This window comes from Manis pentadactyla, chromosome 11, assembly GCF_030020395.1.
Source record: "Manis pentadactyla isolate mManPen7 chromosome 11, mManPen7.hap1, whole genome shotgun sequence".
NCBI lineage: Eukaryota > Metazoa > Chordata > Mammalia > Pholidota > Manidae > Manis > Manis pentadactyla.
Genome location: NC_080029.1, coordinates 24,926,264 through 24,949,484, shown reverse-complemented (window position 1 = coordinate 24,949,484; position 23,221 = coordinate 24,926,264). Strand labels below are relative to the sequence as shown.

Here is a 23,221-nt window from a genome sequence, read left to right as displayed (position 1 = left end):
ATGATCGAGTGGGTTCAGACAGCCACGTTACAGGGGGTGACGACCTGAACAGGGAGGGGCACTTTCCTGGGCAGGTCCTGCCCGGGCTTCCTGCACCCCAGTGTGAGTCAGCGCCCTCTAATCCAGACACTACCTCCTGCAGCTACAGCTGTTTCCTTCATCTATTTTTGTCTGTTTTATTAGGTGGCAGCAAGGCCTGCAGGCTAATCCTACCAACATGACTTGGCTAGAATGTTTTAGTTGAAATAAAGTAGAAACTCAGTACTAATCTGGAAATTTTAGACCTCCCCAAAGCCACATTTGGGTTCAATTACTCAAAAGAGTGCTAGGCTGAACTAATTCACATCCAGCTCAGCATTCTGCCTTCTGACGGTCCAAAAGAAAGCTTGTGATGAAGAACCTGGACTACAGCTTAAATCAAACCTACCGGCCCCACCTGTTTGGGTAATAGACAAGCATTAGGCATAGATTAAATTTAGACGGTGTGTTTATGGTAAGATAATCAGAAAGAATTTAGCAGTTACCTGTGAAAACGGACTCGGATGTCTCATTAAAAAAAAAAATTCTGCTGAAAAATACTTAAAGCATGCTTGTGCTAGTTGTATTGAATTTCCCAAACAATAGGAAAGGAGTGAACTTGGACCCCATCAGGTGACCTGAGATCCTGTCTTTCTGACCCTGTAATATTCTAGTTGCACCAGAATAATTTTAGACTGTGGTCCAAATCCAGACCGTTAAACCTACCTCGAGGAGTGATGGTAATTGGAAACATCTGGCTCTCTCCAGGTGGTGGCTCTGGAGACGCCTTGTCTCATCCTTTGATATGTCTCTGTCCTTTCCCAAATGCCAGGAGTGACAGTGGAGTGTCTCATAAGGATACCAACTAAGCCAGGTACCTGTCCATCTTTGTCATCCTATAGTCCTGTGGGCAACTAAACTGGACCCTTTGTAGCAAGTTACTTGGGGCAGTGGAGCCACTTACTCAGAATACATGCAGTTTACATCTCTGACCAAAGAACAGAGTGCATGTGCCCTGAGGTCCAGCCAGCTTCCCTCTGCCTCCCAGGCCCTCACCACTGAGAGCAGGGATAACATGTTTACCGTTTGACCTCTGCCCCAGGAGCCTTGCCTGCCCAGCTGGGTTGGGTAGTCATAAACAAAACCCATGGGAGCTGGGCTTGGACTGTAAGCAAGGGCCCCCTACACCCTTCTGCTCTGCTAGGACCCCAAATTCTTCATCAGACAGAATTTTCAAATAAAGTGCTTTATTACTAAGGATCCCGCAGAGCTTCGGGGCAGCTGTCTAGGGGCTAGGACTGAAGTCCCTTAACTTTGGAGGCTTTTGTGAACAGGGACAGTGGGACCTCAGCATTTCAATCCCACAGAAGGCAAGAAGTGTGACAGGGGGCACAAGGAGGCAGGGAAGGGGCATGAGGTGTGCTGGGGGTGGGGGCAGTTATGTGCATCTCTGCCTAATTCTGAGCTCAGTGCATTCAGTGACATCACCTGGGGAGCCTGAAGTGGGCCACGGTGGGAGTACTTACACCCCAGAAATTGCCCAAAAGCTACAAACCAAAGCATCCCCCCACACCAACAGAGAAGAGGTTTACCAGCTCACCATGGCCATGTGACATCCTCCCCAGCCAGTTCTGAGCCCACCCACTCAGGGCAGTGCCACCTCCCCCAGCACAATCCTACCACTTAGAACAAAGAAGGGGACCGGAATTGGTTGATCCATTCCCCACCTGCAGCCAGCCGTGTCTCGGCTACCTCAGCCTGTCTGTTCGCTGATGGTCTTCAGCCCTACAGTGGCGTCCACAGAAAGGCAGCCCGGAGCTGAGGCTAACCAGCTCCTGGTGGCTCCCAGCAGCGCATGGTGCAAGGAGGCCATGTGCAGCCACTGAGAGAGGAGTGCTGCTCACCTGGGGCTGGCTGGCAGCCTGGCAAGAGGAAGCTGTGGGCGGGCTGAAGGGACTGGCCCTCGGGGCTGGGTCTGACTGATTCACTGCAGGTCCTGGGAAGCAGGGTGTGTCTGGAGAGCCCAGCTCACACCTGTGCACAGAGCCGGGGAGAAGATCCCAGCTCTGAGGGAAAGAAGGAAAGTGAGTGGCCAGGGTGGGGCAGCGAGTCCAGCAGGCAGGAGAGGGAGGGCTTCACAGACGCACATTCCCAGGCATCCCCAGGGGCCGCGGGAACTGAGCTCCCTCCCTCACCCTGGGCCCGAAACCCTTCAACCTGTCCCAACCCCACACTGACTCCCAGGGTGCTGGCCTGCCTTGGGTCCACCCAGACCGGCCTCATGAGGTCTGGACAGAGGAGGGGTATGAGGCCTGCGAGGCAATTCAGCACAGTGGCCCCCTCACTAGTACTCCTTGGCCTCTTCCAACTGGGCCAGGTACTCCTCCTCGGGAGGGTTGTCAGCACACGCCTGGCCATTGTTGGGGGTGCGCACAGCATGGTAGCGGCTCCAGTCCCCTTTACACAGGATCCAGGGCAGTGTGTCCACCTTGAAGTGCAGCTCTGGCGAGAAGTCGGTGCTGACAAGGTCAGGTGCGCCAGCACCCTTGCCTCGGGTCAGCAGCCGGCTGCCTGTGTCATAGCAGCAGTGCTGGGCGGCCGGCGTGCTGCTCTCCGTGGATAGCAGAGAGCGCAGGCAGAAGCGTGCTGTGGGCTGGTATACATCCAGGTGCTCTCGCGGGCCACTGGCATCTCTCCACTGGAAGCTGCGGCCCTGGTGCTTGTCCTGCAGGCTCACGGCGCTGTACATGGCCTCCAGTGGGTATGCGCATGGGCAGCTGGGCAGGTCCCGGAGCATCTGGCTCAGGTACTTGGCCAAGAAGTCACTCTTGCAGTTCAGCCACTTCTCACAGCTGTCCACATCTGCAGAAGGCAGGGAAGTGTGGGAGGGAGGCTGGTCATCCCCTTGGAGGGCTGGGAGCTGAGCAAGGGCCAGAGCCTGGAGATAGAAGGCCCAGGCCTCCGCTGGCGCAAAGGTGTGGCTTAGCAGGGCTTAGGGGCAGGAGTGGAAGGACCCACACCAGGGCAGTCCACCTGGCCTCCATCGTTGACACATAAGGGCTACCACACACCACCCAGGTAGCCTGAAGCGAGAAGCCACGGCTCAGGGGGCTGGAGCAGGAGCCTGCATGCCCTCTCTTGTGCCAGGTATTGTCCCCTTAGAAGCTGGAGGATGGCAAAGTTCCCAGGAGTTGCGGAGGAGCTGGAGGGGTTGGAGGCAGGGACAGTGGTGTAAACCAATTGGTAAGACAGTATTTCACTGTTTTAACCACCAGCCCGTTCTTGCTCTTAACTCTGCCTTCTCGGGCTCACTCTGTCTCTCCGGGTCCCTTGTGGCCCCCCTCTGTCTGTGCTGCCCTCCTTCCCTGCCCCTACCTTGAGAAATGTGGCCTCTTACTCTTGCACCAGACTTGGGGCACACCTGGCAGGGCAGGGCTCAAGTTGGGCATGTGTCTCTCTCCAGCCAAGACCTGAGCTCCTTGAGGGCAGGTCCCAGGCCTAATCTTTTGGCAATCTCCGCCCTGCACAGTGTCAGGTGTACCCTACTAGCTCAGGGAGCTGTGTAGTGTTGCACATAGGCCCTATCTGCAAGTGGGGGGCTGTCAGTCTGCACCCCCTGAGGATGCAGGTGAGACCCAGAGTCCAGACACAGAGCATGCTGGTGAAAGCATGGCTGCTCCCAGCTGCCAGAAGGGGCAGCCCTGGAGTGCTGGACGCTGGCCTGCTCCTGACAGCTCCGCCTCCCCAGACAGAGCCTGGCCAGGAGCCTCCAAGAGCCTCCTGGGTGTGGAAGCCGGACCATCCCCAGCCCATCCTGCTGCTGGGGCGGCTGCCCCACTGGAGGATCTCCACGCTGTGTCCCCCATTAAGACCTTCTCCCCAGCAGGGACATTAGGCTGGAAAAGCCAATGGGCCTGACCAGGAGGCTCAGAAGTACTGGGCTCCCCTTCCACTGGGAGATGTACTCTGCCTCACTGGATGGAGGGAGGATTCCTGTCTGTGCAGTGGTGCTCCACCCTCCTGAGAGGGGTTCTTCCCAGGCCCCAGGGGCAGGGCTGACCTCCCAGCACATCTGGAGCACTCTGGGCTGCGGGCTGCCACCCCTCACTGGGGAAGCCCAAGAGGTCCTTGTCCTCAGTGCCTTCAGGAAGAGAGGCTAGGCTGGTGGTGCCCCAGGGTACCTCCGTGCTCCTGCTGGGGAAGCCCAGCCCTCACCAGGCTCAGTGCCCATAGCATCTGGGACGAGACTGGGACAAGGCAGGACTGCCATATTCGTGAGCTTCCTGCATCCCCTCTCCCAAGCCTACCCTAGGTACAAGGCTTACGTGCCACATTCCCAGGGGACCAAGCTCAGAGTGAAGCCCCTCCCTTTGCAGAAGCAGGGGCTCTCTCACCAGGATGGGGGCAGGTCGCAGGCATGGGACTTGGAGGCAGTGCAGGCAGAGCTGCAGGGCCAAGTCCACTACAGGGAGACCAGGGGCTCCACTCCTCTTGAAGCTCATTGTCTGGGTCAAGGCAGGGAGCCAGAGTGAGACAGCACAGCCCACAGGGTTTACTGGTGCAAATTAGCAAAAGGCACCCCTTCCTCAGGAGGATACAGTCAGTGCTGGAGCTTCCCAGCCTAGCAGACAGGGCAAGGGCTGGATTTCAGCCCCATCTCCTCAACGGGGTACCCTCGGGCAGTGAACACCATGCAGGTGCAGGAGGTGGCCCTACAGAGACAGCACAAACCCTAGCCACCCACTGTGTGCCCACACAGCAGTGGACATGGAAAGGTATCTGGTGGGGGTGGGGGTGCTGGAGGCCACCTGGCCACTGTCAGCGTGACCTCGGGCAAGTCCTCCCGCATCTCTGAACTACAGTTTAATGTCAACCAAAACCAAGGTGACAGTACTTCCCTGGCACTGGAGGTATTAAAGGATGTTCCTGCTGCCCACGTGAGAGACCTGGTGCTGGTTAGGAACCTGGGATACACCCTGACTGCACAGGCCCGAGACCCAGGGCTCTCTGCAGAAACCCAAATACTGACGCAGCCGGCTCTGTGCTCACTTCCCATGCAGGTCTGAGCCTGCTGGCACCAAGAGTTAAGGAAAATTAATGGGGGGAAAGCTGAAAGTCATGATAATTCTCCCTGTTAGCCTACACTACAAAGCCTGCGATGACTTAGTCTCCACAGGCGTGTTGTCCCAACGACGGGACATCAAGGCTCCCGGAGAAGTGGCTACAACTTTGCCTGAAATGTGTCTGCACCCAGGGAAAACCTGAACTGCAATATGCAAGAATAACAATGGCTGTCATGGGGGGCCGGCAGGCTTTAGGTGATATTTTCTGAACAATCTGTGCTCTTACATTGTTTTCTAAAAATAAAAAAAAATTGCCAATACTTTGTTTACTGTGCGCTGGCACTTAAGATGTATTAACTCAATATACACCCAATCCTACATAGTAAGAATTGTACCATTCTCCACTTTATAAAGGAAGGAACTGAGACACAGTGAGGTTGAGTAACCTGCCCAAGGTCACTCACTCAGCTGGTAAGCAGCAGAGCCAGGCTTCAAACCCACACAGTCTGAAAATGAGGTCCATTGTGAGTGGTGGGGTTTATATTTCCCAATCTGTTGGAAACTGATATGAATACATATATTAACAAATGTCTGTGTTGCTTAGTGGTGGTGGGGGGTCCCAGGGCTGTTGTGAAGGTCAAATGTTTGGGGGAAAAAAATCTTTGCAAGCTATGGGTAATGTTACTATTTATCAGATGATGGTGTTTGTACAGGCCTAAGCTCCTGGCGTCCCCAGCAGGCCCTGCCTGGGAAGCTCTTTCCCACCCCCATTTCCACTCTGGACCTCCAGGGGCAGCAGCCAGGGATGCCCAGTTGGGGGTGCTTACCATAGCTGTCCAGTTCCTTGAAGGCCCAGTCCCCAGGGGCCAACCAGCCCTGCTCCCAGCCGCCTGTAGTCCCACTGAACCCAGGCTCCTCCTCGTCATCCTCGTCCTCATCACGGCCCTCCTGGTCCTCGTTTTCACTGTACTCTGCAGGGTAGTCCTCCTCCTCTTCCTCCTCCTGTTCTTCCCCAGGGGCTCTGCCCTTGACACCTGTTCTTCCCCCTTCGCCCTCCAAGTAGCCCCAGAATAGGGGCCAGAAAAGCTCCCTGGTGGGCAGCCAGCTGGGGGTGCCCTGGGACCAGTGATTGCTGGGCTTGGCCAGCAGGTCCATCTCCACCTCAGTCTGGGGGTCCTCTACCACCTCGAGAGTCACCTGCAGGAAGACAGACACAGGCCAGCCAGTGAAGGAGGGCTCAGAGACGGAACCCAGGAGAGGGGAGATGGCGAACGGGGGACAGGGGCAGGGGAAGAGGCCCAATCTTTCCTCCAAACCAGCTCGTTCTCTTGGCCAACCATCTTGGCCCTTGGGGGGAAGTTGGGGTTCCTATGGCAGGATCCTCACTGAACTTAAACCACCTGATAGTGTAACTGGCCCGTTGCTAGGCTGCCGCTTCCACACCTTTAAGCAATAGGCTATTATTATTGCGCTACATAGAGAGCTCAGCCCAGTACTCTGGGCGGAGGCATAGATGCTAGTGCTCAACCTACTGCCGGGAGAACAAGCCGGGTAATAAACACTTTCACCCCAAAGAATGTTTTGCTGTCATTTCTTTGGTCACATTGAATCCACAGGGAACTTGCCCTTGCCCGTGGCTGAAACCCATTGGCAAGACGGCCCTCCATGACTGTAGGGTCACAGCTGAAGAACTGGCTGTGCATCAGAATCTCCTGGAGATTTCTGACTCCCCGACCCCATTCCAAACATGGATTTAACTGGGCTGGGCTGGGCCAGACATGGTAGCTCTAATACGTGCCAGGATAGAGACACACTAGTTTAGGGGACACTGGCTTTGAAAGCTGGCTCCACCAGCCCTCAGGCTGCCCAGCCTCAGGGGGCACTAACAGCCCTGAGCTTCCATTTCCTCCCTGTAGGGCCAGAAAATGGGAGCAAATCCCCACCACAACCTTCAACCTTCTGGCTGCGGGGGCGGGTGGGGGTGGGGAAAGCTCGCTCTCACCACATTGTGGACAGGAAATGAATAACATGAAATCTTTATGCGAAAGTCAACTTTAAAAACATCATATGGGGTTATTATAAAGTGATATGAGGTCACTGAACAACATCTGAGTGAAAAAACAGTGAAATATAAAGAAGAAAATGAAAATCACCTGTATTCCATCACAGACAGACAACATTTTGGTGATTAATCTTCCAGGTTACACATGCATGCACACACACACACACATTCAAACAATTTTAGAATTTTACATTCTATACTTCTGTGGCCTTTTCTCTTTTGGTGAAAGTATTCTGTAAACTGTAGATGCTACACAAAAATGAGGAATTGTTATCATTAGGGATTCAGGACTAGCAGCCAAGAGTGCCAGTTGGAATTCCAGTGGCCTCTCTAGCTTCCTCTCCCATAACGTCCCTTGGTGGGCAGGCCCTACACCAGCCCACCTCATTCTGCACTTGACCACCTCTTCTGTTCGTGGGGCCCACAGTAAGGGTCAGGCTTTCCACAGGAATTCCTGGAATCCTGCAGTTCACAAAGCATGTGGCTCTGCCAGGTTGGTGCTGTCTGTCTCCTGCAATGGACTAGGAAATAGAGGCTCAGGGAGCCCTGTGACTTGCTCAGGGTCTGCAGCTAGAAGGTGGAGGAACAGATATTCCCTCTGCTCCATAAGGAGGGTACAGAGAGTCACTTTCTCTGACCACCCACAGGACCCCCACCCTCCAAGGAACACAATCTGAGGACACCTGATCACAGAGCTCAGCTGTTCGGCCCAGCAACTTGCCAAGTGTCCACTGGGCCCATGGCCTTCCACAGTTCTCACCTGGATATTGGGGTTCAGGGCACTCAGGTCTGTGTTGGCCAGCCCTGGCAGCTTCTGTAGCTCCAGCAGCAAGGGAATGTTCTCCAGAGTCCTGGCAGCCGAGGCCTCGTCCAGGGTCCGGGCTGCTGGCTCAGGGAGAGCCCGGTGTCTGTGCTGGCGTGGTCCTGCCTGGAGGCGGGTCCTGGGGGGCAGTGGTTTCCCTTCCTCTTCCCCAGGAGAGCTGGGATCTAGGGAGGCCAAGACCTGAGGGAGAGAGTGGGGGAGGGAGGGGTGGGTGAAGTCAGGGCTCTCTCCCTGTAGGCCCTGGAAAGACTGGTGGTGGCAGATTCAGGAGCCTTGGGGTCAGACCAAGTCACAGTCCCCTGTGGCCCTATATCCAAACACGCCCGCTTTAGCACCTCTGATGGTAAGTGAGGCTGTATCCACAAAGTGCTTGGACATAGTGCCAGCGTGAGGCATGTGAGGAGGGCTGAAATCAGGTTTCTACACATGAAGAGACACAATCCAACTTCCCATTTTACAGATGAAGAAACTGATGCTCAGGGGGGGAATGAGTTGTTTAAGATAGTGGTTTCACAGTGCAGTTTGCAGACCACCTGTGTCAGAATCCCCCAGCACCCTTGTCAGAGAGCAGACACCTAGGCCCTCACTAGTCAGTGCAGGAACACCTGGAGGGGAGTGGGCGGCAGGCCTGGGCCTTGCTCCCCTGCCACCTGGGCTCCCAAGCCATCCCTGTGGGGCTATATTCCTTGGCATCTTTGCCCAGAGCTATCTTTCTCTGCCAGCCCACCTGGGGCCCAGCCACTTTTCCTATCCCAGGCTGCATGTACAACCATCTGTCAGTTAATTCCCTCCACCAGCCAGTACCCATGGGGTCCACACCAAGACTGTCCTTGCTTTAGCTCAAATAATAAGTGAAAGGCAGATCCTGGCTGTCTCTGACTCCTGGTCCAGCCTTCATCTGCTCAGACAGTGGGCACTGGGGGCTCAGTGGCTGCCCACCTACTTGCAGGCTGCAGTCATTGCCCAGGTCTCTATGAGCAGACAGAGAAAGCTCTGTCCAGAGTTGCCCTTTAAGCACAGGACTGGGAGTCTGTCCACCCTGCCCCACCCACCTTCCACCCCACCTTCTGCCTCACACATGGGGCAGTGTGGAATGCCTGAAAAGACACAGGTCTGGAGAGTCAGAGCGGCTTGGGTTCAAATGCCAATTCTGCCTCTTACTTGCTCATCCAACTTGATAATTTTCTCATCTGCAAAATGACAATAACAATTCCTACTTGGAAAGACTGTCAAAATTTTACTTATCAAACACTTCCACAGCATCTACTAATAACGTCAGGCATTATTCTAACCACTTAATCACTCATTTCAACCTCCTCTTTCCGCACCGCCCTGAGTTGTTACAAGGATCAAAGGGAAAGAGGGATATGAAAAGCAGAACCTTCTGTTCTCGTGTTTTGCTCATTCAACACATTCAGCACCCCAGCGAAGCAGAGGTGCAGTCCTGCCTAGAGGTGGCAAAGCACAGGGATTAAGGAGCACAGACTTTCCAGCCAGACCATCTGTCTCAAATCCTCCTCTGCCAGCCCCCTGTGTGACCCCAAGAAAGTTACTTCACCTCTCTGATCCTTGGCTGCCTCACCTATGAAGTGAGGATGATGCTAGTTCCTGCCCAAAGGACTGTTGTGAGGATTTGAGTCTAAGCAGATAGAGTGCTCGGTGCCCTGGCTAAGGAGTTTGTGGGGCCCAGTGCAGAATGGGAGTGTGGGGCCTCTAGACATTTCAAGATTGCAGCAGCACAGCCTTAAACTTGGCATAGGGCCCTATGCAGGTTCACAGGTCACACAGCGTGAGGCCAGCTCTAGTGCTTGCAGGGTGTGTTCTGTCAACAGTACTCTCATTACAGTGAGGAGCTTAGAAGGGGGGCTTCACTGGGTGCCAAGGCGGGCTGGGTTAGAATAGTGTGTGCCAGCCCCATCCCTCTGCCCACGGTCCTCTGGCCTGGCAGAAGAGGCAGTTGCTGTTGAGTGCTGGGTCTCCTGGGAGGCCAAGGTGACTGCATGTGGCCTGGCTTTGAGTGGATAGGTCTAGGCCTCAGCAGCTGGGGCTGCGGGGAGCGGAGGTGCTGGGCTGTACCTGGCAACTGGATTTCATTATCCAGAGCAAGTTCCTGACTCCTGAACAGAGAGAACACAAGAGGTGGGAGAACACAGAGGGGGTCGCACATGAGCGGATGTCTTCATGAGTGTGTGCCCACGCGTGCATGCGTGCGCTGAGGCATGGCCATTGAGAGGGGGCAGAACTGAGTTTGGACCTGGGCTCTGCTGTGGTGACCTCTGAGACCTTCTGTAAGCTTACCCTCTCTGAACCTCCACAGCCTCCTCATTAACATAGACTTGTTCCTCCAGGGTTGCTGGCGTTCATTCAGTGGCTCAGCAATGGTTTATTGAGCTTCTACAGCGTACCAGGCTCTGTGCTAGGCACAGGATACAGCATGAACAAAGCAAACAGAAATTCCTGCCTGCCAGAGCTTACTGTAGCCAGAGGAAGTGACGAAGGCGTGTAAAGGGCCTCTCCCAGGTCTGGTACAGAAGTGCTCGGACAGTATTTAGAGCTCAGGGCTCTGAGGCTCTGCCCGTAACTCTGCATGCCTTGCTTACAGTTGCCTGTGTCCACTTGCCTGAGGGCCTTCACTGGCACTACGGCTGCTGAGATGTACACGGCAGGCCTAAAGTGCCAATGACAGGCAGGGCAGGGAAGGCATCCCCTAGGGAACATCAGGTGGTGTCTGGCTCTTGTCAGGGAGGGGCGCCACGGACACCTAGTGGGTCAAGGATGCTGGTATACATCCCACAACACACAACAAAGAACTGTGAGAGTGCAGTTCTAGTACAATCCAAAATGACAATAGTGTGGAGGCTGAGAAACCCTGGTCTATAGATGTACTTTCAACAGGGTCAAAAAATGGATGGGGGCGGTGTGCGTGTGCGTGTGTGTGTGTGCACGCACGCAAAACATATAAGATACTACAATGCTTTGTTAACTCTCCAAAGGGACATCTGTGGTATTAAATTTAATACAACAGTGTATCTGTGGCATTAAAATTTCATGGGAGAAAGGCACTTAGAAAAAAATATTTAAAAGGCCCCTTAGGAGGGCAGCAAGGAATGAAGAAAAGGCAGGCGAACACTTATCCACAGAGACCAGCCCCTGCAGTGCAGCCCCGTGGAGGCCTCAGCAGCCTGGGCGCTCCCTCTCTCACCACTCCCCTGCCCCTGGCTGGGCCCCTCTGTGTCCTCCGCTGGAAAACGAGGACATTTTCTACCCCGGCCTCCTCCTAGAATAGCTCAGTGCAGGGGAGAAGCCAGGACACCCTACCACACGGGCCTGCTCCTGCCTACCCAGGAACAAGTCTGGCAGGTTTTGTCCCCATGGGGATGAATGCCCACCCGCAGCCCGGGGTGGAAAGGCTGCCCGCTGGTGGCAGGAGACACTGGCTCTGACAGACCGTGGATCCTCTCCATGTCTCAACCAGTCTTTCCTATTCACTCTCCGGTCTTCAGTCCATCCTCCAAGCCCACTCACAAGGGGCTCAGAAAGTGCCCCCCTGCGTTCTTAGCGACCTCTTCTTCTTTTCCAAGTACAGGATAGCATAAAGGTCCCTAGCTGAGCTGACTACTCCCACCCTGCAAGTTCAAGGACGCCGCTTACCACCTTACCTTGTCTCAAATCATACTTGAAGGGACTCAAATCCACTGCAGATCTGATTTATGAGGTGCGCTAGAGGGTCACTCGACCGGCTGAACCTCAGTCCGGCCTGCCACCCCGCAAAGCGCCGACTGCTCTGCGCCCTTCCGACTCCTCTCGGAGTGCGCGCCCGGACTGGCGGCTGCAGGACAGGTTCGCTCAGGGCGCGGCCGCTGCCGGGACGCGGCGGGCGGACGCGAGGACAGGGTGTCTGGCCCTTAACTCAGCACAGACGCGCGCTTTCTCCCCGGGCTGGCCCCTGGGGTCCCGCGCTCCCGCCCGGCCCTCGCCCTCGGTGGTCGCGGCTCGCGTCCCGGCCCCCGCGGCGCGCGCGCGCCCGGGAGGAGGGACCGAGCGCGCCGCCGCCCCGCGCCCCGGAGCTCACCTCCGCCAGCCTCGCGCGGCTCGGGGGCGGGGGCCCGGGGCCCCGCGGCTTCCTCAGGGGCAGCCCTCGCCCCGCGGCCAGCAGCGCCGTCAGCAGCACGACGCCGAGCAGCCCCGCTCGGATCCGGACCCGAGGCATGGCCCCCCCGAGGCTGCTCCGCCCCGCGCCTCCGCGCCTCCCGACCCGCTCCCGCGAACCTGCAGCGCCCGGCCTGCCTCCTCCCGGCGGCCCCGCAGGAAGCGCGGCGCGGACGGGGCCGCGTCAGCGCGCGGGGCTCGCGAGGGGCGACCGGGCGGCGCGGGAGCGCGCGGGGCGGGGGCGCGCGTGCTGCTGCCGGGGTCCGCTCCCGGGAGAGGGGGCTCCTCCGCGAGCCCCGACCAGTCTCGGCCCAGCGGGCGGCTGCCTTTGATCTGGCCGCCTCCCGCCCGCAGGCCCCCAAGCGAATTCCTGTTCGCGGGCAGTTGCTCTGCGGGTCCGCGCCCTCCAGCCCTGCCCTGCGACTGCTGCAGGGTCGCCCTCCCCGCCGGCCCTCCGACGGCGTTGCGGGGCACAAGAACCAACAGAGCCTTCAGCTCTCCGGACCATGCTTGTTTATGCCTAGACGTAGGTTTGCGCGGGGAGGAGGGCCTGGAAGTAACTCCCGCGAGGCTCTTCCGGCTTCCCTGCCAGAGAAACACCTGCCACTCTGCACCCAGTTTCCGCAGGGCGTTCCAGGAGCACTAAGAAAACCAGGAGAGAATTGGAACTCAAGTGAGGATAAAGTCCCAGTCTGTAAAAGTGTCTGTAAAAGTGTGTGTGGTGGTGGTGGTGGTGGTGAGGGGGTACCTACCTCACAGGCTTGAGTAGTAGTAATGTAAAAGATTTGTATTAGAGTGAACTATATGAAGTTTCCATTTTTTCAATTAAAAGGGTCAAAATATTGGCAATTTCATATGGTTCAACCTATTAAGAGTTCAGTGAGTTTTAACAAATGTACACATCCAAGTAACCACCACCACCATGATGATACAGAACTTTCTGATCTAATTACCCTCTGGGCACTGTAGGAAAATTTATGCTTCAGTGGAAAACAATGTATTATCTACATACAGTATAGCCTTCTGAGTTTCCTGATTCTAGCTTTTCATTGTCTCTGAGTTATTTTATGACTGTAAGTTGTAGGTAACTAATAGCAAAGCAAAATAGTTCTTGTCTATAGAAATGCAAATTCTGTCCTGTCCTGTAGAGGCTCAACTGCTCTCCATCCCCTAGCATGAAAGAGAGCAGTTTTGCCTTCATTTGTACATTCATGTCAATACTCCTCATCTGTAAATGTTTGTTTTCCAGCATCTCCTTTGAACTGATTGTAATGCCCTTACCAATATCCTAACGAGTTAAATAAAATCTTTAACTGTTAGCTTTTGTATCTCTAAGAGAATCATGATTTTCTTTTTTTGGAAATTATCTTTTAACAGTCCTGTTATAGTTAATCTCTTCTTCCCTACCCTTGGCTCCTGGCAACCACTGATCCACTCTCTGTCACTATACATTCTGCCTTTCCAGAATTTCATGTCAGTGGAATTGTATTTATGTATTTTTTTGTTTGGCTTCTTTCTTTAAGCATGTTAAAATTCATCCGTCTAGTTGTAGGTATCAGTAATTGGTTCCTTTTCATTGCTGACTGGTATTCCATCAATACTAGTTTGTTCATTCACTATGATGACATTGGGTTGTTGCCAGTTTGAGCTATTAGGAAGGAAGTGGCTGTGAGTATTGCAGTGTTACGTCCTTGTGTGGACATGCTTTCACACCTGGTGGGTGAATGAAATTGCTGCCCCAAAATGGCCAAATTTTCTCAAATGGCTATTCCATTTTGCATTCCCACATCTTTGCAAACAACTGGTATCGTAACTTTTTTAAATTTAGCCATTCTAGTGTGTGGGTGAGTGGCAGAATCTTATTGTAGTTTTAATTTGCACTTTTCTGATGACCATTGATGTTGAGCATTTTTCTATGTGCTTATTGGCCACTTTACCTCTTTTTGTGAAGTGGCTGTTCAAGTCTTCTGCCTATTTTTTATTGAATAGTCTTGAGTTTAAGAGTTCTTTGTATATTCTGGATAAAAGCCTTTGTCAGATATATGTATTATGGTTATTTTATCCCAGTTTGGGGTTTGCGGTTTCATTTTATTAAGTTTTCTGAAGTTTTCATTTTGATGAAGTCCAGTTCATCATCATGCTTTTTGTATTTTGACATCATTGCATAACCCCCAGATTTTACCTTTTCTCCTAGATGTTTCATAGTTCTGGTTTTTACACTCCAGTCTATGACCTAATTATTTTATATAATGAGAGCTAAAGGTTGACGGCGTTTCCCCTAGACATGCCCCTGTCCCAGCACCATGAGTTGACTGTGCTTTCCCTACCGAATTAACTTGGCACTTTTGTTAAAAATGAACTATGTACATGTGGGTCTATTTCTGAACTCCATTCTGTTCTACTATATGACCATCCTAATGCTAATTGCAGTCTTGGTTACTGTAGCTTTGCAGAAAGTTTTGATCAGGTAGAGATTCTTTCAAAATTGTTTTGGCTATTCCACATCCTTAGCATTTACATATACATGTTATCCACTTGTCAATGTCTACAAAAAAGCAGGCTAGTGATCTTTTCAATGCTTAAAACTTTTCACTAGTTTTCCCCAGTACATAAGATAAACTCATGATGACAGCCCTGTGCAGCAGGCCCTCTTGCCCCCCTCACCATTCTCCCTTTGCTCACACAGCATCGACCACTTTCTCTTTTTCAGATCCTCTATTCCTTAGGAAAGTTTTCTGTCACCTCTGTTTGAACCAGATACTGGATACAATTTTTTATCATGCTCTTTACTTTAACTACTTAGCAGTTTGTAAAATGACAGGTATGTTCCTGTGCTTATTTTTTTTAACGGAAAGTTAAGAACTGTATCTATTTTGTTTACTGCTGTTATTAGTAATGTTCAGTGCAGTGCCTGGCATGGAAATAGCACCCAATATTTATTGGTTGAATGAATAAAGGCAGATACAGCTTTCTGAATATTTTATTGGGGTGAAACAATGTATTTGCATGGAACGATTCTTAAGTCATCTCAAGCAGTCCCTGTGCAGTTCTTAACATGCACTGTCAAAACTGATACACCTGTCCCAACCCACTATTTATAGCTTCACAGTCATCCAACAAAGTTTAAAAAAAAAAAAACTCACCTGGGAAGAGAGAGAGACAGGGTGAGAGAGAAAAAGCAACATTTTAACACATAACTAAGATTTGAAAATTTTTATTTACATTTCCCCTTCTCTCATTTTCTCAGATTATATGAGCATTATAGCAATGGAGAGGGGTAATCACAGCACCTCCTGCAAATTCCAGTTTACAGGTAAATTGGTCAATGGAAAAATATGGGCCAACAAAATAAGATCTCAGCTCCCTATAAGCTATTTATTCTTACTCTCTTTTCCCCTTCTCTTAATGTTAGCTACCTTTATACAGAGAAGGATCATCAAGACTGTGTAGGCATGTTGGCTGAATCAACAGTGATTTCACCAGTATCCTGTGAAGAACCATCAAGGATGCTTTTTACCATTCCAATCACTGGTTTAGCATCACTGAGATCACACGACCTGGTGTTAAGGGTAAAGACAAGTTACCGCTTCACCCTAGTCACTGATACATCCCATCTTCCCTTGGAAGGCCTGGGCCAAATGACTAAGCTTTTGCACAGGAAACTTGGGAAGTATGTTGGAAAAAACAGACTGAGTTGATGCAAGGCTCCTAGTACATTTAGGATGCACTTCCCTGTGCAGATGGCAAAAGGCAGGATACTTAACATGACTTCAGCATACTGCTCGTGTTTCTACCTTTCATTCAACCTTCCCACAGCTGCTTCAGAAGAACAGAGCTTTGGGTATTGCTTCATTAAAAACACAGTTAACTGTAGTTTAAAAGCCATTGCATTCTTTAGGGTCAGTTTATTATAACTCATCATACCACAAAGAATCATAGTTTTAAGGCCATTTATCATGTGTACAATGCAGTAAACATGACCTGGACTGCAGCTCTCCAACCACGCCACTCCCAAGGTGGGACTAGGAGTGTGGCACCTTCTGACTCAACTAGAGTAGACTAAACACTTTCGGTAGAGGCTCAAGCCTAACCCCTTTGGTTTCCTCCCTAGAAAAGACTCAATCTATAGCAAAAGGTGCTTGGAAGACAAAGTCACTGGAAACAACAAAAGGGGAAACAGCGTTTTCTATACTATTAAAAGCAAAGAGATCAATGGCTGGTCCTACCATTTTTAAAAATATGATATAGCAAGAAGCCAACCTTCTTTGCCAATTGCTACCTGGGCATATGGCAATTGGCTAGAAGCCTGGACACTGCATTTCATGTGGACAAAGCTGAGGAGGGAATGGACATGCTTTGCTCCACATGAAAGGCATCTTGATTAACTGGCTTAGTGGATTAAGATGCCTGCTGGGCACTGAGCTTCCCTGTGCAGCAGGTAGCAGCAATCTACAGGTTCGGGGGCTGCATTTAAGAAAAGAGCCATTTACTGGACAGCTACATGTAAGAGAATGAAACTGGATCACTGTCTAACCCCATACACAAAAGTAAATTCAAAATGGATCAAAGACCTGAATGTAAGTCATGAAACCATAAAACTCTTAGAAAAAAACATAGGCAAAAATCTCATGGACATAAACATGAGTGACTTCTTCATGAATATATCTCCCCGGGCAAGGAAAACAAGCAAAAATGAACAAGTGGGACTATATCAAGCTGAAAAGCTTCTGTACAGCAAAGGACACCATCAATAGAACAATAAGGTACTCTACAGTATGGGAGAATATATTTTGTAAATGACAGATCCGATAAAGGGTTGACATCCAAAATACATAAAGAGCTCATGCACCTCAACAAACAAAAAGCAAATAATCCAATTAAAAAATGGGCAGAGGAGTTGAACAGACAGTTCTCCAAAGAAGAAATTCAGATGGCCAACAGACACATGAGAAGATGCTCCACATCGCTAGTTATCAGAGAAATGCAAATTGAAACCACAATGAGATATCACCTCACACCAGTAAGGATGGCTACCATCCAAAAGACAACAACAAATGTTGGCGAGGTTGTGGAGAAAGGGGAACCCTCCTACAACACTGCTGGTGGGAATGTAAATTAGTTCAACCATTGTGGAAAGCAATATGGAGGTTCCTCAAAATGCTCAAAATAGAAATACCATTTGACCCAGGAATTCCACTTCTAGGAATTTACCCTAAGGATGCAGCACTCCAGTTTGAAAAAGACAGATGCACCCCTATGTTTATCGCTGCACTATTTACAATAGCCAAGAAATGGAAGCAACCTAAGTGTCCATCAGTAGAAGAATGGATAAAGAAGATGTACAGATGCACAATGGAATATTATTCAGCCATAAGAAGAAAACAAATCCTACCATTTGCAACAACATGGATGGAGCTAGAGGGTATTATGCTCAGTGAAATAAGCCAAGCGCAGAAAGACAAATACCAAATGATTTCACTCATCTGTGGAGTATAAGAACAAAAGAAAAACTGAAGGAACAAAACAGCAGCAGAATCACAGAATCCAAGAATGGACTAAGTGTAAACAAAGGGAAAGAGACTGGGGAGAATGGGAGGGTAGGGAAGGATAAGGGCGGGGAAGAAGAAAAGGGATATTATGATTAGCATGTATAATGTGGGGGGTGGGGGAAAGGGGAGGGCTTTGCAATACAGAGAAGACAAGTAGTGATTCTACAACATCTTACTACGCTGATGGACAGTGACTGTAATGGGGTTTGTTGGGGGGGACTTGGGGTTGGGGAGAGCCTAGTAAACATAATGTTCTTCATGTAATTGTAGATTAATGATAACAAAATAAAATTTTAAAAAAAGAAAAGAGCCATTTGCCAGCCAGGAGGAATCCTGATTTTTAACTTCCTCTTAACAACCTCTTTGGGCTATGCTGATTTTACTGTGTGAAATGCTCAACAGTTCTTGATCTCCATGAAAGCAGACAGAAGGAAAACCGCTACCCTGTCCTCTTATCTAACCACATGGGTCATACCAAGTAGATTAAAACCCTTTTGGGCTTACCCAGAACAGCAGGAAAGGAAATAACACCCTGGGAATCAGGTCATAGCAATTCTCTATACAAGAGAACCAGGAGACAGTCAACTGTATTTAACCTTATTCAGATGGCTGTGCCACATCCCTGCCAATTCTTACAAATCAAGAATTACCCAAATTCTTCCCTCATTGCCTGTGGTATGACTAGCAGTTCTGTGATGTTGCTCAATCAGGTATAACTAGGGGCCAGAGATCCCCATCAATTTGGGAAGGAGGAGAGGGGAGAAACAAGATCATAGTAGGTAATCACTTTTTTTTCCCTTCTCCGACTAACCAGGGAATCTTTCCATTAAGCCGTTCTTCCTCCTGGTTTTCACTAGTCGAAAGAAGTGAAGTGTATTATACACTAAAAAATTCAGCTGGAATGTACTAGTCATAAGAAACTTAGATACAGGCTCCCTCAAGTAGGGAAGAAAAAAGAAGTTCCCCATGAAAGGTAAGGCTGAGAGTACAAGAACAGGGTACCTGATCTAGTGATCCTTCAAACATAGCACCACCTGTTTATCATCTTTTTTTCTCTTGAGATAGAATTTTAAAAATCAAGATCTGAGAAGAATGGAACAGATTAGAGAGCCCAGATATAAACCCAACCATATATGGTCAATTAATATACGATAAAGGAGCTATGGACATACAGTGGGGAAATGACAGCCTCTTCAACAACTGGTGTTGGCAAAGCTGGACAGTTACATGCAAGAGAATGAAACTGGATTATTGTTTAGCCCCATACACAAGAGTAAACTCGAAATGGATCAAAGACCTGAATGTAAGTCAGGAAACCATAAAATTCTTAGAAGACAACATAGGCAAAAATCTCCTGAATATAAACATGAGCAACTTCTTCCTGAACGCATCTCCTCGAGCAAGGGAAACAAAAGCAAAAATGAACACATGGGACTACATAAAACTAAAAAGCTTCTGTATGGCAAAGGACACCATCAACAGAACAAAAAGGCATCCTACGGTATGGGAGAATAAATTTGTAAACGACGTATCTGACAACGGGTTAACATCCAAAATAGATAAAGAACTCACACGTCTCAGCACCCAAAAAGCAAATCACCCGATTAAAAAATGGGTAGAAGGATATCAACAGACAATTCTCCAAAGAAGAAATTCAGATGGCCAACAGGCACATGAAAAGATTCTACACATCACTAATCATCAGGGAAATGAAAATTAAAACCACAATGAGATACCACCTCACACCAGTAAGGATGGCCGGCATCGAAAGACTAAGAACAACAAATGTGAGGATGTGGAGAAAGGGGAACCCTCCTACACTGCTGGTGGGAATGTAAGCTAGTTCAACCATTGTGGAAAGCAATATGGAGGTTCCTCAAAAAAACTAAAAATAGAAATACCATTTGACCTTCTAGGAATTTACCCAAAGAATACAGCTTCTCAGATTCAAAAAGATGTATGCACCCTAAGTTTACTGCAGCACTATTTACAATAGCCAAGATATGGAAGCAATCTAATTGTCCATCAGTATATGAATGGATAAAGAAGATGTGGTACATATACACAATGGAAATACTATTCAGCCATAAGAAAGAAACAACTCCTACCATTTGCAACATGGATGGAGCTGGAGGACATTATGCTCAGTAAAATAAGCAAGGCAGAGAAAGACAAGTGCCAAATGATTTCCCTCATTTGTGGAGTATAACAATGTAGCAAAACTGAAGGAACAAAACAGCAGCAGACTCAGACTCCAAGAAGGGACTAGCGGTTACCAAAGGGGAGGGGTATGGGAGGGCAGGTGAGGAGGGAGGGAGAAGGGGATTGAGGGGTATTATGTGGTGTGGGGGGTCATAGGGAAGACAGTGTAGCACAGAGAAGACAAATAGCGAATCTGTGGCATCTTACTACACTGATGGACAGTGACTACAAGGGGGTGTGGGTGGGGACTTGATAATATGGGTGAATGTGTAACCACATTGTTTTTCATGTGAAACATTCGTAAGAGTGTATATCAATAATACCTTAATAAAAACAATCAAGATCTGGAAGGTAAAGAAAGAAAGGTCAAACACAGGACAGAGGGACGACAGAAACAGATCATTGGAAGAATAGTCAATTCTTTGGCTCCTGAAAGGGCATTAGGCAAATACACAGCCCTTAGTAATTGTGTAGGATATTTATGTTCATCTTCCGTGACTACATGAGAAAAAAGCATGTTTTGATCATCTAAAATTCTCACCCTATTTAAGATGGTGACTAAAGAACTAGGATGCTGAGTTCTTCAAACAAGCAAGGAGTACTTTTGGATTCTGGAGACTAAACTTTTTTTTTTTTAATTTTTTTGAGTTCACTATTTTTCTAGTTTTACACTTGTGTTCATAAGTTAAGATTGACATATAATTTTCTTGTACAATCCTTGTCCATGTCTGTTATTAAGTTTATACTAGCATCATAAAATGTGTAGAACATCCAGATGATCATGGCAGGTTAATCAAATCTATTTGTCTTCTCTTCTTCCCAAGTTCCACCGAAATAACATAAGGGAGTAAAACAGGAGTAAACCTGAAATTCAAATTTAACCACACATCCTGTACTTCATCTGGCAAATATGAGTCTTCAGAGATAAGCTATTTCCAGTCTCAAGTCCTGGGTAGAATGTCTTTTAAAGGGAAGAAAATTTCCAAAGCAAAGCAAAAAATTAAAGTGTACCAAAGACACTGCCCCTGAACATTCTGTTTCAATATTTACTTGCTCTATCATGTACACCATATTCTAGGGTAAAGCTTTTAAAATAAAGGTGGGAGGGGTATCTGCCACTGCACTTGATCCATTCTTTGTATGTGATTTTGATGTCCTCTAGTTATGAACTTCTGATGTGGTCTAGAGAAAAGGGTCTTATAAACCCAAAATGCATAAAGGTAATGCTAAATAAAAGAGGGATGAGCAAGTGAAAAGGATTAGTCCCACTTCTACTGTCCAACTCTGATTACCAGCTTTGTCAGTAAACTTAGCTGATACCTGTTTGAATCCCATCAGATTCTTGAATCTGGCTGTTAAACCATGTGCTAAACAGTACTTCTGTATGTAGAATTTCTACTCACTCCCAATGGCTGTATATTAACATATACTCATATTTCCCCAAGTGGTGGTTACATAATGATACAACAGGCCCCTATATTTATATTACAGTTTCAAGAAGGAACAACCAGTGTTTTGTCCTCTAGAAAATAGAGGTCCTGGACTGATCACAGGACTTTTGTCTCTTCAGAATAAACTGTGACTTAGCTGAATTTATCCTGAAATAACTTTGCACCAACAAAGTGATATGTGTTTTTAAATGCCCATACTAACTCACATTTTAAATTACAGTGACTTCATGCAAACCAAAATGCTGCCTAAGGTCTGTGACTTCTGCAAACTCTATACCATTAAATAGTAACTGTAGTGCCAAAGCTATCTGGTATTCTAACGGGGTTCTATGGTGAGGAACTAGATGTGTAGGGGAGGTTAGCAATATATATTTTTTTGCAGGGCTAGTTACTTAGTTACCACAATCTCTTTTTTACTTCAACTTGTACATGCTAAATATAGTCCCTGCACCTCCAGTTGGTTTTTTCATTCACTCTTTTCTATTCTTTAAAAAAGTAAAATAAAACCTTGGAATATTCCAAGGGCTTAGGGCTCTCAGATGCTGAGAGTGACCAATGATAAGACATGAAAACAAAATAATAATTCACAAACAATAATACTGCCTTTATCTTCTACTACACATATCTGCACAACCATATCACAGCTGACAACAAAGTAACCCAGGAGAATCTGGACTGAGAATGTTTATCAATAACAAGAGTGATTTCAAAAAGAGAGAGCTGCAAAAACTTTCACACATTTTTCCATTCTGTTCCCAATCCTCCCCCTGTAATAGCTGAAGCTGACCTTGAGTATAACAAAGCCAGAAGTTCTTTTCACTTAAGCTTTGGTCAACAGAAAAAAATTTTAAAAAAAGAACAGAATAAGAACATGGTGATATTCAGAATTATTCTTTGGTCAAGCTGTTCAAAGCTCTCTGAAAGACGTCCCTTACCTGGTATGAAAACAAAATCAAAATAGATGATCTCAGCTAAGCAAAGAGGTATGTGTTTAGAATTTCTCAGGGCAGGGGAAAAAAGGCAATGGAAGGAGGAGACCCTAAGCCCCAGGTGCTGGGTTAGCATTGTTTTAGGACATCAAGAATGAAAGAGAACTAACACTCAGAAAAGTACTATTTCAATGGGTCAGTTTCTAAAACGAGTAAGTTAATAACTTTAATCTTAAACAGGAACATGACAAATGACTTCTGAGCAGAGGATTTACCAACGTTTTCCTTCATCAGTTTAAATCCTAATCTGGACCCAGACCAGGCAGGCATAGACTGTCCTAATTCTGAAAGTAGAAAGAAAAAGCATTATGGACCAAATCCCAGAAGTGGTGCTGGCTGTCATCAGGTCTTCCCATGCAGCCCGGCCCCTTTACACCAATTGTGCAGGGAATCGAGCTGCTCTGTACACAGACTAGCAGGACAAGAGTCAGCTTCACCACAGAGGTCTGAGAAGGGTGCAACGTACGCGCTTCTACAACCAGTTGTTTTAAATAGGGGGTGGGAATGTTAGGTGAGAGCTTGGGAAAAACCCAGAAACTGGACATACCCTCAGACAATGACAGTTCCTAAGAAATATTTGATGGCAGAGGAAGAGATCATCTCATGACAAGAGCAAAATGGAACAAGCCCTGGGAGGCTTCTGGCCAGGCAAGTGACACAATGAGGACTTTTAGCAGTGCTAGTGTTTACTGTTTTTCTTAAATGGCTAAACTTAAGACTAAAGGAAGAGCGATTACTTGACTTGTTAAATAAGGATTTCAAGGATGGCAACCTCTGAGACCTGGACTGAAGTGGAAGGCACCTGCTCCTTAAGGGCCAGGGAGTCACCAGGACCTGGTGGGAGGTGCTGGGAGTGGGTGATGGCCTGCGTGGTTAGCCAGAGACAGGCTAGGGTCAGTGCGATTTCACAAATAG

General features: G+C 48.7%; 1 protein-coding gene across 1 annotated transcript; it reads right to left on the bottom strand.

Moving 5' to 3' along the window:
- Nucleotides 1–469: 469 nt before the first annotated feature.
- Nucleotides 470–12,624, bottom strand: ISM2 (isthmin 2). Its single transcript, XM_036913042.2, is given in 7 exon segments — nt 470–2,880; nt 4,079–4,179; nt 4,413–4,473; nt 4,476–4,523; nt 5,909–6,278; nt 7,904–8,146; nt 12,039–12,624. Coding segments are annotated over 7 exon segments (1,479 nt in total). The 5' UTR covers nt 12,177–12,624; the 3' UTR covers nt 470–2,362.
- Nucleotides 12,625–23,221: the final 10,597 nt, after the last annotated feature.